This window comes from Poromitra crassiceps (assembly GCF_964638095.1).
Source record: "Poromitra crassiceps genome assembly, chromosome: 4".
NCBI classification, from domain to species: Eukaryota; Metazoa; Chordata; class Actinopteri; order Beryciformes; family Melamphaidae; genus Poromitra; species Poromitra crassiceps.
In genome coordinates, this window is record NC_139626.1 from 55,334,565 (window position 1) to 55,351,005 (window position 16,441).

The 16,441-nt window shown below is 43.9% G+C and overlaps 1 protein-coding gene across 1 annotated transcript in view; it reads right to left on the reverse strand.

The window, feature by feature from the left end:
- Window positions 1-9,836: 9,836 nt before the first annotated feature.
- Window positions 9,837-16,441, reverse strand: part of LOC310775850 (venom factor-like) — a gene marked incomplete at its 5' end in the record, with an annotated part of 94,861 nt that continues 88,256 nt past the window's right edge. The window contains 4 exons of the mRNA XM_083635977.1: window positions 9,837-10,520; window positions 11,271-11,418; window positions 12,132-12,212; window positions 13,191-13,279. Of these exons, the coding sequence (XP_083492103.1) occupies window positions 10,376-10,520; window positions 11,271-11,418; window positions 12,132-12,212; window positions 13,191-13,279 (463 nt within the window). The 3' untranslated portion in view covers window positions 9,837-10,375. The remainder of the gene's footprint in view (window positions 10,521-11,270; window positions 11,419-12,131; window positions 12,213-13,190; window positions 13,280-16,441) is intronic.

Genomic DNA, 16,441 nt, shown 5'->3' on the forward strand with positions numbered 1-16,441 from the left:
GTATTTAGCGCCGACACGCCCACTTCTGGGACTGTGCCACGCCCATTCGGCCTAAAGCGCATTTGGCAGCGTAAAGCCATATTGATATCGTCCCAAAACAGGCGCAAGGCACGTTTTTTTGCGTTTAAGGCCCGCTTTAGCGCCGAAGGCCTGTGGGAGAATAGGGGCCGATATGTGCTCAACACAACTGCTAGAATACAGGTTTCCTTTCTGAAACAGTGAAGGTGACTGCATGCATCACTTTGTTGCAGACTGTGTGTATGTCAGAGAGACACACAGGGAGCCTTGCCTTGGTTCCAGCATCACATCAGTATTGTAGCCGAGTATTCTGGTCCGCCTATTACTCACAATTGGATAATAAAATAATAAAAAGAGAGTCAGACTGTAACAGTATAACACGCGTCCATCTTGTTGTTGTAACTGTACTCACATTACTTTTGTCGGTAACGAGTAGTGTAAGGCACTACTGTCCCTAAGTGCAGTGATCACATTACAGTTACTAATCAAACACTTAACTTGTTACTTGCGTTACTTGCGTAGTAGCAAGATAAGTATAGAGAGAAAAGGGTAACACCTTACAATAACGTACACAAATAATGTAGTAGCTACTAGTAAACTAATCATTAACTAATAATAATAATAATAATAACTTTAATTTATATAGCGCCTTTCATAAAACCCAAGGTCGCTTCACAAGAGTGGGATACAGATAGGGGAGAGAGGGGGAGGAAAACAAACAAACAAACAAAACAAACAACAGGGATGGTTGAACTAAACTGAACTAACTAATGTGGAAAGGCCATGGAAAAGAGGTGTGTCTTGAGGTGTGTTTTGAAACTGTTCAGGGTCGGGGCATTACGGATTTTGGCAGGGAGAGCGTTCCAGAGGGTGGGGGCAGCCACGCTGAAGGCTCTGTCCCCAAAGGTTTTGAGTCTGGTACAGGGGATGGACAACAGTCCTGTGTCTGAAGACCGCAGGTCCCGGGATGGAGTGTGTTGGTGAAGGAGGTCGGACAGGTATTGGGGGGCGAGTGCGTGAAGGGATTGTAGGTCAGAAGGAGGAGTTTGTACAGGATGCGGAACTTTACCGGGAGCCAGTGGAGGTGGATGAGGGTGGGGGTGATGTGCTGCCAGGGCTTGGTGTGAGTGAGAACCCTGGCAGCTGAGTTCTGCACATACTGGAGCCTGTCCAGGGCTTTGCTTGGAACCCCGGACAGGACTCCATTACAGTAGTCGAGCCGGGAGGTGATGATTAACTAATAGTTAGTTGGTAGTTACCACAGTTGGTAGGCCTCATGAAAAATGATTTAGATTAATTCCCGTGAAGATATTGTAAGTAAGTGGTACCTTGAGGTTGGATAATCTTTACTGGCAAGGTTCTCACCAAGTGAAACGAAATGATTATTGAAGTTGTTGGCTAGACGGTGAATATTTTTACTGGCATTTCCGTAGGAGTCAGGAAGCACAGTGTCTTTGAGCCCCCTGTCAAGTACTTCGTTCAGTATCTGCCAAGTCTTCTTGGAGTCACCCTGAGTTGATATCATGCGTTCAGTGTAATGATCTCTTTTACTTTTGCGTATGATTAGTGTGAGTTTATTCCTATTGTCTCCATTCACTGGACACTTTGTATCATCATGGTGCTCTGAGATCTGTTTTATAGTGTTTTAATCCTGTTTCGCCTAGTACCAGCCCCGACTAGGCAAACTGTTAGCGGATAGTCTGATAGGCTAATCTGCTAACGCGTGGACCCAGAGCCGAAATCTCTTTGTTACAGAGCGGAACTCTCTATTTTTATCGCCGGTTTTCCCTCCATTGCTGGCCTGCCTGTCTGCCCTGCTACGGCCGGGTGTTTGTGGTGTCCTCAGCGGTGGGGTTTGCCCTTAACCCAGGATCCGTGGAGGACGTACCGCTCCTTTTCCGACTACAGCAAGCAGGGCCCGACGCTGAAGCTAAGTTGAGCTAGGTTAGCTCATGGGCTAACTCAGGCGGCTTCCCCCCGGAGCTGCCAACTAAGACCTGCGGCGGGAAGACACTGGCCTCTACAGCAGCGGGGTCTACCCTGCCCTCGACCGGGAGTTTGCAACGTCTACTATGGTGGGGTTCGCCTTCAACCCAGGATCCGTGGTGGACGTGCCACTCCTATCCGGCAACATCAAGCGGGGCCTGTCGCGGAAACTAAGTGGAGCTACCTTGGGGCTACTAGCTCAAGGCGGCTCCCCCGGAGCAGCTAGCTTCTACCAGCGGCAGGAAGTATCGGCTCCTGCATCGGCGGGTTTCGCTTTCAACCTACAGTAGATCCGTTCAGGGTGCCAGCGCCATAAGTTGGGGAAGAGCCGGAAACCTCTGATCCCCTCCCAGAGCTGGAACCCTCCTCCCAGTAGCCGCTATCCTAGCGAGGTGGCGGGCTACCTCGTATCGGCTCCAGCGGCCTACTCCGGAGGCTATAGCTAGCCTCGTATCTTTTGATACATCCCTGGTAAGAGGCTAAAGCTAACGACGCACCTCAGCTACAGCCCAGCACACCCAGGCTTCAGCCGGACTTGAGTGCCACACTACCAGCATCGCTTTTCGACAGTTACCGTGGTCTAGCTATGGCCCAATTCAACATGGTTTGCTTTATTTTAGCTTTTCTCACCATGATTTCTCCACCCGTTGTGCATATAAATTATCTGTACGTCCCTGCTCATTTACCTAGTGATAAAACGGACACTGTCAGTCAAGTTAACTCTAACTTTACAACGGATGGTCTTTTTAATTTACTTATAGTGGATCACATAAGAACTGTTTGTCCTCCTGCTCTACTGGTGTTAAAATCTATTATCCTGCATGAATCTGTGTCTGTAGGAACATGTATTGCCAAGGTTAAACGGCCAAATAACGGTATCAAAAATGCCTTAACCCGATCCGCAATTTTATTACTCCTGTTAGTATCTGGTAACATAAATGTTAATCCAGGCCCCTTAGCTCAGATGGAGAGCCTAACCCATTTTTCCACCCCAATCCCCCCACCCTCGTCAGACAGTTTGTGCATGTCCATGGACAGGCTGTGGTCGGCTCGAGGGTTGCATATTATCCACCTCAATGTTAGGAGTCTTGTAAACAAGATAGATGAAATTAGGCTGCTGTTTGCGAGCAACAAGGCTCATATTATTTTGTTCTCCGAAACGTGGCTGGATAGCGATTGGGAGATTGAAATACAAAATTATTCAATTATAAGGAAAGATAGAAACAGAAGAGGGGGTGGGGTGTGCGGGTACATTCGATCGGACATTTGTTTCAATGTAAGGTCGGATCTGGAAAATGCCCATTTAGAGGCGGTTTGACTGGATATTTTAATGCCCAAAACCAAACCCCTTTTAGTCTGGATTTTATACCGTCCACCGACCCAGTCAGACTTTTATGAGTATCTGGAAGAGTCTTTTTCCAACGCTATTGACCACGGTAAACGCGAAACAATTCTCATTGGAGATTTGAACACAAATATGCTAAAACATGACTCCTCTAGTTTCAAAGCCTTTAAGGCTTTTTGCAAACTTTTTAGTCTCCACCAGTTAACACGTTCACTGCCAATGACGTATTAATACGTCAAAAAAAATCCAACCGTTCACTGCCAACGACGTATTAATACGTCAAAAAAATTTTTTTTTTTTTTTTGACCGTGGGATGTGCATCTAACCCTTTTACATCTCTTATATAAGTATTGGACGTGTACAACGTGTACAACCCATTCCACCGACCCACTAAGTGGCGACAAGGAAGGAGGAAGGCAAGCAAAAAGCAGTGTGACGAAGCCATTCTCATGAAAATGGATTGGCGAAAACGCTTTCGTTTTCGCGCTGATTGCTGGCAGTGCGGGATTGCAAATTTGCATAATAGATTACGGATGGAACACACTTTGAAACACGCAGCATAAATATGACCAGAATCGCAAAAGCTTCATCAAAGCTCTCAACCAAAACTCTAAGAAGCGAGCGAGTCCAACCAGACTTCCTCAAAGAGCGGCCGCGCAGACAGGCACAGCCGCACAGCAGCAGCAAAGCAGTGAGACTGGTGACAAGCTTGTGACACGGCCGCTGCAGCCAAGAAGAACGCCCACGGAGGGAGGAGTTGGAAGCAGAGGGGAGTTTCCTGCTGTTATGGAAATTACTGTTCAAAACTATTGTTTAGGTCTTACTGATGCCAAAAATGAATGGTTAAAGTGACTGTTCTATCGAATTTCACAAAAAGCCGTTTATCTCTGAATAATTTTTCTGACGCTGAAACCATGCTGTATTCAACTGCTAATGCTTACATAACTACTAACTCTACAAACTAACTCTTTTAGACAGAGAAAGCACACATTCTATTAGTTCTTTTGAGATATTGTGTGTTCACAAAATCTTAGCAGAAAAGAATCCTCGGGTCTTGAAAGATGAGCCAGAATCCTCAAAAAAACCCTCTGGCAGAACCTACCTACAGTAAAAAAAAAATGGCTGGCAGTGAATGTGTTAATTTCTCAGTTTACTAGAGTATCCCCCACGTCACAATCTATTATTGATCTTGTGCTTACTTCTGACAAGTCCAATATTTCCAACAGCGGTGTAATTGATTATGGCATAAGTGATCATTCATTCATTTATTGTACACGTAAAACTCAGAGACCGGTGATAAACTGCCACCACACGGTCAAAAGTAGATCCATGAGGAACTATAATAAGGAGTCCTTAGAACACGAGCTTGGAAAATCGGACTTGTCACGGGTGCTCAACATGTCAGCGGCAGAGGATGCATGCTTGTTTAAGGGTTCATTTCTAGGGGTTATTAACCAGCTGGCCCCGGTCAAATCGGTCAGGTTTAAAACTAGAACTGAACCCTGGATCAATGCAGCAATCATTGAAGCCATTACGGTTAGAAATGATAGCCTGCAGAAATTCAAGAAGATAAAACATGAAGCTTCTTTCGGCTTGTTTAAAAAGCACCGAAATGAAGTAAATAGGTTGATCAAAAAGGCCAAATTAGAGTTCTATAATGAGGTTATTGCATAAGGAGAATAAGGATGATCCTCAAAAGCTCTGGAAATCTTTAAAACAATTGGGCTACAATAACAAACTTAAAACAAGATCACTCAACTTGAACTTAAACTCTGAAGGCACCCTAACATCTGATAAATCCCTTGTCGCTGGCATCTTTAACCCTGTAAGACCCACGGTTGTAATATTACAACATTTGTATTTTATAAAAAAAAGGGTATAAATCATTTGTTTTCTTGTTCTTTTTTCACCTAAACATCATCATTGGATCCTATTGTTTAGTCTTGCAATGCTATTGGCCAGGATATTTGCATATAAGTACCCCCCACAGGGCCAGGACACATCACAACTTCAAAATTGTTGACGGAGCAACAACTCTCTTTTTCACTGGACGGAATTCCTCACAAAGAAGTAAGTAAAATGCCTGTAATATTTTTTTGGGTGATCATTAGAATGTCTAGAACATGTACATATGTTATTATTGTGAAACATATCCCCCAAATGTAAATTAGAGCATGTTTTATAGCGGTTGCAATTTTACAACGGTGGGGCAGTGTGGTAGCAAATATCCAGGTGGTACTGTTAGTTTACATACCTGGCTAAGTGGAGTCTTATAGTTTTCACAATACATTTATACAGTTATATGTGTATTTTCCCCACATTGCATACCTACATATATATATAGTGTAGGCTATATGTGCATTTTTACTTTAATTTCTAATTTCCAATAATATTTGTAACCAATTGTACTCAAAGACAAATATACTGCATAACATGTAATTGCTTACAATGTTTTAGTATTCACTTTCAACAGATCAGTTCCTACTTCTGTTTGTAATCATGTTTATTTGGTTTAAGTTAGTTCCTGGAGGATTCCATGTGGTAATTGTTCATGTGGGGGTTGCACACATAGGACCATCATCATTGTTCATGTGAGGGCTGGTGGGGGTTGCCCACTTAGGACCATCATCCCTTTGTGAGGATAAGCAAAGCACAATAGGTTGGCCAGACAGTATTGTGTGACTTGTGAAATGTGTACTGCAGTGAGATGTGTAAACACTACTAATGTACTAAAGTTATTTCTTTATTTTCATTTCAGAATGCCACAAGCAAGGAGACTGGAAGAGAGTCCAAACCGCACTCCACCCAAGGCACCACGTCAACATCCGCCATCGGATGTGCGCCAGGACCAAGTTGGACATCTCCCACGAAAGACACAGAGAGGGCGCTGCAGGAATGGTGGCTGTTCAGGGTACACCAACTTACTATGCCACAAGTGTGATGTTTGTCTGTGTATTTCAGGTGACAGGAACTGTTTCTGGGACTATCACTGCAAATAAGCGTAAGCAATTGATTGTAAATGGTGTTCAAAGTGATTTGCAGTCACTTGGAGTATGAGAGGGGGGTGCCTGTTACATTTTGCGGAGTAATTAGGTTTCTTTAGTACATTTATTGTATGTATTGTTTTTCATTTTGTTGTTCTTTTAATAAAATCACAATTCTTAAAAATATGGCTTACATTGATGTTATTATTCATAATGTATACTGTTCTGAGGCCAAATATTATTCATAATGTATACTGTTCTGAGGCCAAATAATAAACCATAACCATATAAATTAACCCTTACATTGTTTTAATGAAGTATATATACATTTGCCATGTTATTCTGACAATGAGTAAAAATGGCCTATAGGAAATTCTGCTACCCGATTGACCCTACGTTGTGATATTACAACATTTCCATAAAACCTTACAAAAACTTTTTTTTTTTTTAAACACTATATTTTCTTCTCCAAAGTACTCCTACAACACCATCAGAAAGGTTGATTATTTTTTTTTGCAAGTAGAAATATATCCGGGTCTTACAGGGTTTACAACCATTGCGAGCACCTTGGTTAGTAAACTACCCTCCCACTCTGGACGGTATGGTAAAGACCACATTGAGAGCTTTTACTCGAATTTAGGAGTACGGTCGGACGACTTCCAGTTTCAGGAGGTGTCAGAGGAGGTGGTGCTGTTGAAGCTCAGGGCCTTTAAGCCGTCTAAAGCTACAGGTATTGATAACATCCCAAGCAGGTTCATCCGAGATGCAGCTGATTTGATTTCACCTTATATTACTCATATAATCAATCTGTCTATTAGAGAAGGTCATGTCCCCCATGATTTCAAACAAGCCAGGGTAATCCCCCTTCATAAAAAAGGAAGTAAACTAGAACCAGGAAATTATCGCCCAGTCTCAATTCTCTCTTCCATATCTAAGTTAATGGAAAGAGTCATTTTTGAACAAATTGACAGTTACCTTGCATCTCGGGAGCTCCTGTTTAAATTTCAGTCTGGATTCAGAAAATCACATTCAACTGACACCTGTTTGCTTTTTCTAACCGATCACATCAGAAAGGAAGTAGACTCTGGTAAATACTGTGGTATGGTCATGCTGGACCTTCAAAAAGCTTTTGACACCGTTAACTCATTCATGGCCAAAGACGTCTTTAACGTGTTATCAGGAATGTGCCTCCCAGCCAAAGACGTGTTTGACGTGTTTTTGTTTTTATTAGTGCAGCGCGTAGTTCAAAGACTTCCCCAGCCTGTGACATGGTATCAGGTCCCTGGCCTCAAAGTCAAGCCGACAACACGTGAACAAACACATACCGCAGCTGTTGTTTTGAAATTGAGCAGGAGGAAAGAACAGAAAACGGAGAAACGCTTCCTTGTGCAGAGAGGAGAAACGCCATTGAAACGCCCCTCGGCGCGCTGCACGAGCTGGTCGCCTTGCTGCAGGGCAGCGGACATGGATCAGTTGTTCGCGGTAGTCAAACCCGTGACCAACATGATCGATCCTGGTCCCTGGACCCCGTTCCTGTGTGCCAGCCCGAAAGAGACGAGACAGAGTCACAACTTTGTGAGGAGGAGAACAGCAGCCTCGCCACAGAAATTGCTTTCACACAGAGCCAAGCAGCACGGCCACTTTCCATGTGAGGGCGAGGAAGACTGGACTCCAATGCAACATTTTTTGTTGTTATTTAAATAACCATTCAGTCAATGACTAATCAGTCATTGAGTGTATGGTTGTGTTGTAAAATGTTTTCATTGTTTGTGTTTGTTGCCCGCGCACACACGCGCTCATACCTGCACACATATTCACTCCACTTGTCCCACACAAAGGACCACAATGGAAACAAGCCCTTGGGCTTTATTGTGTTTTATTCCTTTTGATCAATATTTTTGTTGTTTTGTCTTGTACAATTCTGCTCTTATTGAATCAATAAAGTTATCAATCAATCAATCAATATAAGCATGCCCCTGTGTATTGTCTCCATTCACTGGACACTGTGTATCACAGTGCTCTGAGATCTGTTGTATAAACATGCCCCTGTGTATTGTCTCCATTCACTGGACACTGTGTATCACAGTGCTCTGAGATCTGTTGTATAAACATGCCCCTGTGTATTGTCTCTATTCACTGGACACTTTGGATCATCATGGTGCTCTGAGATCTGTTGTATAAACATGCCCTGTGTAGTGTCTCCATTCACTGGACACTTTGTATCATCATGGTGCTCTGAGATCTGTTGTATAAGCATGCCCCTGTGTATTGTCTCCATTCACTGGACACTGTGTATCACAGTGCTCTGAGATCTGTTGTATAAACATGCCCCTGTGTAGTGTCTCCATTCACTGGACATTTTGTATCATCATGGTGCTCTGAGATCTGTTGTATAAACATGCCCCTGTGTATTGTCTCCATTCACTGGACACTTTGTATCATGGTGCACTGAGATCTGTTGTATAAACAAGTCAAGTTTATTTGTATAGCCCTAATTCACAAGCATGTCTCAGAGGGCTTCACAGAAAATATGTTTAGCTAATTCTAGCTGACACAATAGTAGCAAATTACAGTAGTAATAATAACACATTGAACAATCTAAAGCAAAGTTGCCCATCCATGGGTTACGGCATGACAATATTTATTCGGCCCCCGGCAACAATCTGGGTATCTCATGTGGCCCCCCATGAAAAATAGTTGCCCACCCCTGCTTTAGAGTGTGAGAGAGGAGAAAGCAGGAAAAGGGGGGGAGCAAATCAGACAATCTGACTACTCTAGCCATTAACCGGAACTAACTACTAGAACACAGGGATCTAGCTAATCTACAGCCTAGTCTGCCCTGGCCTATTCTGCTCGAGTCTGATTTTATAGCCTCAACACTATAACAGGTCAGTGGAACTGAGGGGTTCCACTGTTTTATCCTATCCAGCAGAATCCCTTCTAACTTTCACATAAGCTGGCCAAGCTATGACCTATTAGATGTGTAGGTTACTTTACCAGCTTTGACCTTGATGACAGCATGCCATGATTAAACTAGTAAACAATAGCAAGGAGAGGAGCCATCCTCAACATGAAGGTGTTCCAGCAGAAAAACGACTAGCCGCTAGTTTTGTTATCGAATATCTTGTTCATGCTCTTCAGGGGGGACTCGGCAGACAAGGAACTCTAACAGACTGGCCATTCCAAGATGTCACACGGAGAAATACAGAAGGTCACCTATCCACTATTATGTGTATTCTCCTAAATCAAGGGTTCCCAAACTCTTCAGGCGCCGACCCCCAAAACAACGGTGCCAGGCCCCCACTATCCCCGGAGGTGGTGCCAGACCCCCACTATCCCCGGAGGTGGTGCCAGACCCCCACTATCCCCGGAGGTGGTGCCAGACCCCCACTATCCCCGGAGGTGGTTGGAGCATGCAAACATTTATGTGCACATAGGAATTTCATAAACAAAACACACACAAAACGAACAATTAGGATTAAAATGTGCTCTTTTTAATCACATGTATTTGTATTTGACACATTTTGTATTTAACACATTCTTTAGGCCAATTTCACACATTCTGGAAATCAGAACCCCCCCGACCCCTGCTTTGGGAACGACTGTGCTAAATGACAGTGGATTTTCGACTTGAAACATGATGAACATTGGGATTTTATACGGAAGCGTATTGCATTCACTTGAGAAATACAAAATCACCCAGTTTTTCTGAATTAATGAGATAAGTTTTCATTAAAAAATATATTTTCTGCTCTGTTTTTCTGGATTAACAAGTCTGTCTGTCTGTCTGTCTGTCTATCTATCTATAAAAGCCATAATATTATTGAGGACATTCTTAACTGTGATTATGGGTACTGAAGTGTTGTTGGTGGTACTCAGTACCACCTCATACCAATTGCATCAGTTCTCTTTTTCCCAAAGACACAACAAAAACGTTTAAGCTGTCAAGATTTCAAATGTCCTTGACTGAATTCAAACTGATGTGTTCAGCCTCTACAGCCTGCAGGCGTTAACAGACAGTTCAAACTGATGTGTTCAGCCTCTACAGCCTGCAGGCGTTAACAGACAGTTCAATGGCAGTTTCCTCCAGCGCCGTGCATTTAGCCTGGAGGCTGGAGTTGCTGGAGCACTCTGCAGATGAAGGCCAGCGCTCCACCCAGGTGTTCTTACCCAACATGTAGATGAAGCTGACGGACAGGAAGAGAGAAAGGAAGACGTTCATTTCCAAGGTCCTTGATTCAACAGATTTGAGTTTGAAAGATCAGAGGGGGCTGAAAATGTAATAACATAATAACTTGTGTTTGTGTTTACTGAGTCATATAGGAGCTCTACTTAGTTGACTTGCTCCTCTGTATTGTGAAAATGTGTCTTTATCATAGGGCTGGCTGGGCGATATGGACAAAATCAAATATCACAATGCTTTTGACCAAATACTTATCGATATTGCGACAATATTGGTGCTTTCACGACATATTGACACAATGAGATTTTCGATAAATAATCGTCAGTAATGTGGATATAATGAATAAGTGGGTAAAGGCAAATGATACAACAGCTAAAACATTCTGCTAGGTTCAGAAACTTACATCGGTTTACTGTAATGCAGCCTTTAAAACCAGGAAAAGACAACACTTATGGCATATCACAATATGATATTCAAAACCAAGATGATATCTACTCTCATGATATCAATATAATATTGATGTATTGCCCAGACCAACTTTATCATTTTCAGGTTCAGGTTCAGGTTAAACTTCAGTTGTCAGTTACAAGTCGCTGCATGTCACTCAAGGGCACAGGAAGGAACGGGGTGTGAGTGGATGTTAAAACAGGATGTGGGGGCAGGACATAATGCAGGGAGGGATCATTCAAAACTGTAAACCAATATCTAATATCTGGATTGAAATTTGCTGATCTCTGACACTTCTCCTCCTTACCTGTTGGTGTCGCTGTCTACGGTCCACTGGTCCTCTTTGGGGCCGATGACGAGGTACTGGGAGCCCTGCTGCAGGTTGAGGCCATCTCTGCAGCCTCCATGAGACATAAAGAGCCTCTTCTGACCTGCCTCCACCCCAGCCTCCACCCCTGGGTGGAGGGAAGGAGAGAGTTGGAAATATTTACAACATAACTCTGCATAACTAAACACTATATAACACAATATCAGATATTTACAGTCATGCTGTCCACTGCTGATAAGATGGAGGTGTCATTTTCCAACAATCTGGAAAATGTGCAGTGAAATCTGGTTTTCTTTGTTCTTTCTTTCTTTTCTTTCTTTATTAAATGAATGTGTCAGTGTTTGTTTTTCCCACAGCGCAGCCGAGAGCATCACAAGACTAATTCTGGTCAGACAGGCAGTCAGTTTCCCATACAGAGGCTTCTTCCCAACTGCCATCGGCCTCTTCAACTAGGCCCGAAAGCCCCCCACAGCCGCCTCAACAACAGACCAGAACCCACTGACTGACATTAACCAACCCCCCCTCCCCATCATATGTCACTATGGACTCCAGCTTAGATCTTTGTGTGTGTGATTGTCTTTCTGTATCGTCTTTGTCTTCTGACTAATTGATGTGACCGCTACACGGCATACTGCATACACACACTAAATCAAATTCATTGTATGTAATCTGATTACCTACTGTTTCTATTAAAGTGCATCTGAATCTGAATATTAAGTTGGTCAGTGTATAGACATTGGTCTAAATGGATCTCTGATGTGCTCCTCATGTCATGTGGAGATGCACAGAGCAGCAGCATTGTACTCGAGCGTGTGTAAGAGACCAAGTCCAGTGACTCACCCAGCTTGATAACGTGTGTGATCTCCATCTCGTACTGGTCATAGTAACTCTGGGTGACATTCAGCACCTTCACCTGGAAGACTGGAGGACAGGAACACCACTGTCATTTTTTATATCACCTCCTAAATGGTTTGCCATGTAGTTTATGATCCGATGCTGGCGTTGGAGTTGTCATGACAACACTCTGCCCTCCATGAAACCAGAGCATCATCAGCATGCTGGACAGTTTGGCCTGTTCACAATCAACAACAATGAAGCGTCTATCATGTTTCACAAAGTTACCTAGTTCCTTTTTGTTTGATGGGCACTTGCCATGATTAGGATCCTGACACTTCTAATGTTCCCCTGTTGTCTGTAGATTGCAGGAACATCTCAAAGTTAAGGAATCATTATTTAATATGTGAAGTAACTCCACTTCCCTGCTGAATAAAGGGGCAGTTATGTTAAAATTCAAGCTGTTTGGAGGATTATAACATGCTGAATTTAGCACAACACCCGACAGTAATAAAATGTCTAATTGTTCCGTTAATGTGCTGATAATGAATTTGTTTTTGAATGCAGGAATGTCTGCAGCATGCGCTGCTGTTCACTGTGTTTCAGGAAGCTGTGCTGATATTCCTCTGCAACTCTGTTCTTCATCTACAGCGTCTTCTGTTTATTTCTCATCTTTCTTCCCCCTCTTCTAGCCTACTTCCTCTCTGCGGTATCAATATGAGTCAAGATAACGTACAGGATGTGTGTGTGCGTGTGACGGTGTGTGTGTGTGTGTGTGTGTGTGTGTGTGTGTGTGTGTGTGTGTGTGTGTGTGTGTGTGAGTGTGCGTGCGTGCGTGCGTGCGTGCGTGCGTGTGTGCGTGTGTGTGTGCGTGCGTGCGTGCGTGCATGCGTGTGTGTGTGTGTGTGTGTGTGTGTGTGTGCATGCGTGTCTGTGCGTGCGTGCGTGTGTGTGTGTGTGTGTGCGTGCGTGTGTGTGTGTGTGTGTGCATGTGTGTGTGTGTGTGCATGTGTGTCTGTGCGTGCGTGTGTGTGTGCGTGCGTGTTGGTTGAGGGTGCATCGTACCATGGTGTAAGGTCTCACAGGCAAACGTCTCTCTTGTATTGCTGGGGAAGGTTTGGGTGTCGCTCTTGGAGACGCAGCAGTCACCTAGAGATTAAAATACAGCCAGAGTTAAAACTTAATTTGTATTGATATTGATGCCATTTTCGAGTCTGCTTAATGAACCGGGTCCTTATCGGGTCCACTATCCATACTTTTCTTTTGTATTATTTGGTGGAAAGACATGACGGCAAATTTTGTTGTTGTTACCGTAAATTCCGCACTATAAGCCGCACCGGAGTATAAGCCGCAGCAGCAAAATTGCCTGTTTGTTACATATATAAGCCGCACCGGACTATAAGCCGCAGGTGTTTTAATGTTTTTTTTTTTTTTTTTTTTTTTTTTTTTTTGGGTTTTAATGTTTAATTACCATATGTAAGGGTTCATGCACAGAGGGGATTGTCGGGAAAGAGATGGCTGTTTGAGGAAGCTCCCATTTATTAACATTTCAACAAAACAACATAACACAACACCACCTGTGTTTTTTTTTTTTTTTTTTTTTTTTTTTAATCCATAGATAAGCCGCACCGTTATATAAGCCGCAGGGCCAAAAAACGGGGGGAAAGCCGCGGCTTATAGTCCGAAATTTATGGTACATAATTGTTTTTTGTATTGCTTAACTGTGAGTCTGTGTCTGTTTTATTTGTGAACGGAAGGATTAGCCTCGCCTCCAATAAACAAAAACTGCTGATGCTGTTGCTGTGCATTTATTTGAAAAGGAATAGGGCCCACATGATGACATGCAAATAGTAAAATAATATCAGCAGCACAGACATCAGCACTCAGCAACAATTTTTCCAACAATAAAGAAAATAAATGTTATTCACATACCGAGTAACTGTTATCCTTACACCACTATGATTTGTTTCCAGACTTTTCAAGATGTGCTCTGTACTGATACTGAACCAGTGGAAACAACTATTATGAAATGAATGGTTGTATTTTAATTTAAATATTTGCTTTGATTGAAACAAAAATCTTGGCATTAGTATTATTTTTATAGCCTATAACAAGCTGTTAGGAGTTAAACAGGTCATAATTCCCTCTCTCAATTTTATATTGCTGTGAAAACACAAGCACTGCAAACTATTTGGGCTTATTTTTTTTGTTTTTTTACGGAATACACGTGTGAATATCCACACTGGGTAGACTAGCCTCTATACCTAATATATACAATCAATGCTCTATAGCCACGTCACCTATTTAGGGTGACCAGATCCCAGCAAACCAAATGTGGGACAAAGATCTAGAGTATACTTGTGTGGGACATTGTGGGACAGCATTACCGATGCTGCGAGGTAGTCTAAATTGAGAGATATATACATGACAGGACAGGTTGCTGATATGGGATGCATGGCTTCTGTTCAGATATGAAAGACATGTTTGTGCCTTCCAACCATAGCATTAAAGTTAGTCAGGCTTTTCTAGTAGAACAATGTACTATAGCTTATAGTGAAGTAGAACCATACCTGTAGTAGCCTAGGCTACATTACTGGTTAATTTGAACAAAACATTAAGAATATGAGCAGCTTATGGAATTTATAAATGTCCTTTGTAACAGCAGTGTAGAGAAATATCTGCAAATTACATCTCTAAGACAGGATGCTGTTGAGAAATATTTGAGGCTGTCTTCAATTAACAACATTAGAGAGCTTTGTGCAAAGAAGACACTGTTGCATTAATATTGGTATCCTATTTTTTATCCAACTTTTTTTTAAAGTAGCCTATATTTGCATGCCATTGGTATTGTTATTTTTTACTGGGAGTAGCCTACTCACGGCTGCAGTAGCTAGTGTCGTTAAGTGAAGTTAACGAGCAGGCCTGGGTGCTGTGTGCTCTCTCTCCCTGTCTCGTCTCTCTCTCTCTCCCTCTCTGTCTCTCACGCTCCCTCTCTTCATCGCTCTCTCCCTCTCTATCTGCCTCCATCTCTCGCTCTCTCCCTCTCTATCTGCCTCCATCTCTCGCTCTCTCCCTCTCTATCTGCCTCCATCTCTCGCTCTCTCCCTCTCTAACTGCCTCGGTCTCGCTCTCTATCTCGCGCAAATGCGGGACATCGTCTCAATTTGCGGGACGCGTGAAAAGTGATGAAAATGCGGTGCAGTCCCGCACATAGTGGGACATCTGGTCACCCTACACCTATTATGCTACATTGCCACCTGCCCTCCTAATATGGTCGGACAACGGTACATGTCATGACGTGTCACAGAGCAGGACGCATGGCACAAGGAACTTTCATCACTGCCTGGGCCCGCATATTTGGGGATTATTTTATCAAGTGCATTATGTCAACGAACGGGACTTGCGTGGCGTCCGTGAACAATGCATACATTGGGTGGCATTTGGCTCCAGGTTTGTCTTTCACTTTGGTGAAGGGTATCCAAGCTTTTGATCATTTAACGCGTTCAGCATCCTGTCGCTTGTGTCGACTGGTCTGTCACGCAAGTTCACAACCAAATGAAATGAATGATCAAATGAGCAGTGAACAAGGGGGCGTGTCGCGTCACGCGTGATGCACGTGATTCAAGTCTTAATCAAATGAAAAGTGTTATTTAGACAGTCACTCACTGCACGGCACGGCAGCACACAGGCTTGAGTCAGTGACAGCCTCAGGGCGCTTGACAGCGAATTCAGCACACAGATCCGAGAGGGGAAAGACCAGCGGGGGGGAATTCATGGACCAACGGCCGCTACTCGATAACAGTATCGATAAGGTCGGACCTTATTGATTTTCGCGTTATCGATACCCGGGTCCCATCCCTAACACACGCACGCACGCACGCACATGCACACCCACACATGCACATGCACGCCCACACAGGCACGTGCACGCCCACACAGGCACATGCACACCCACACATGCACGTGCACGCCCACACAGGCACATGCACACCCACACATGCACGCCCACACAGGCACATGCACACCCACACATGCATGTCCACACAGGCACGTGCACGTCCACACAGGCACGTGCACACCCACACATGCACACACGCACAGGCACATGCACACCCACACATGCACGCCCACACAGGCACGTGCACGTCCACACAGGCACGTGCACGCCCACACATGCACGCCCACAGGCATGTGCACGTCCACACAGGCACGTGCACACCCACACATGCACGCACGCACAGGCACATGCACACCCACACATGCACGCCCACACAGGCACGTCCACGTCCACACAGGCACATGCACACCCACACAGG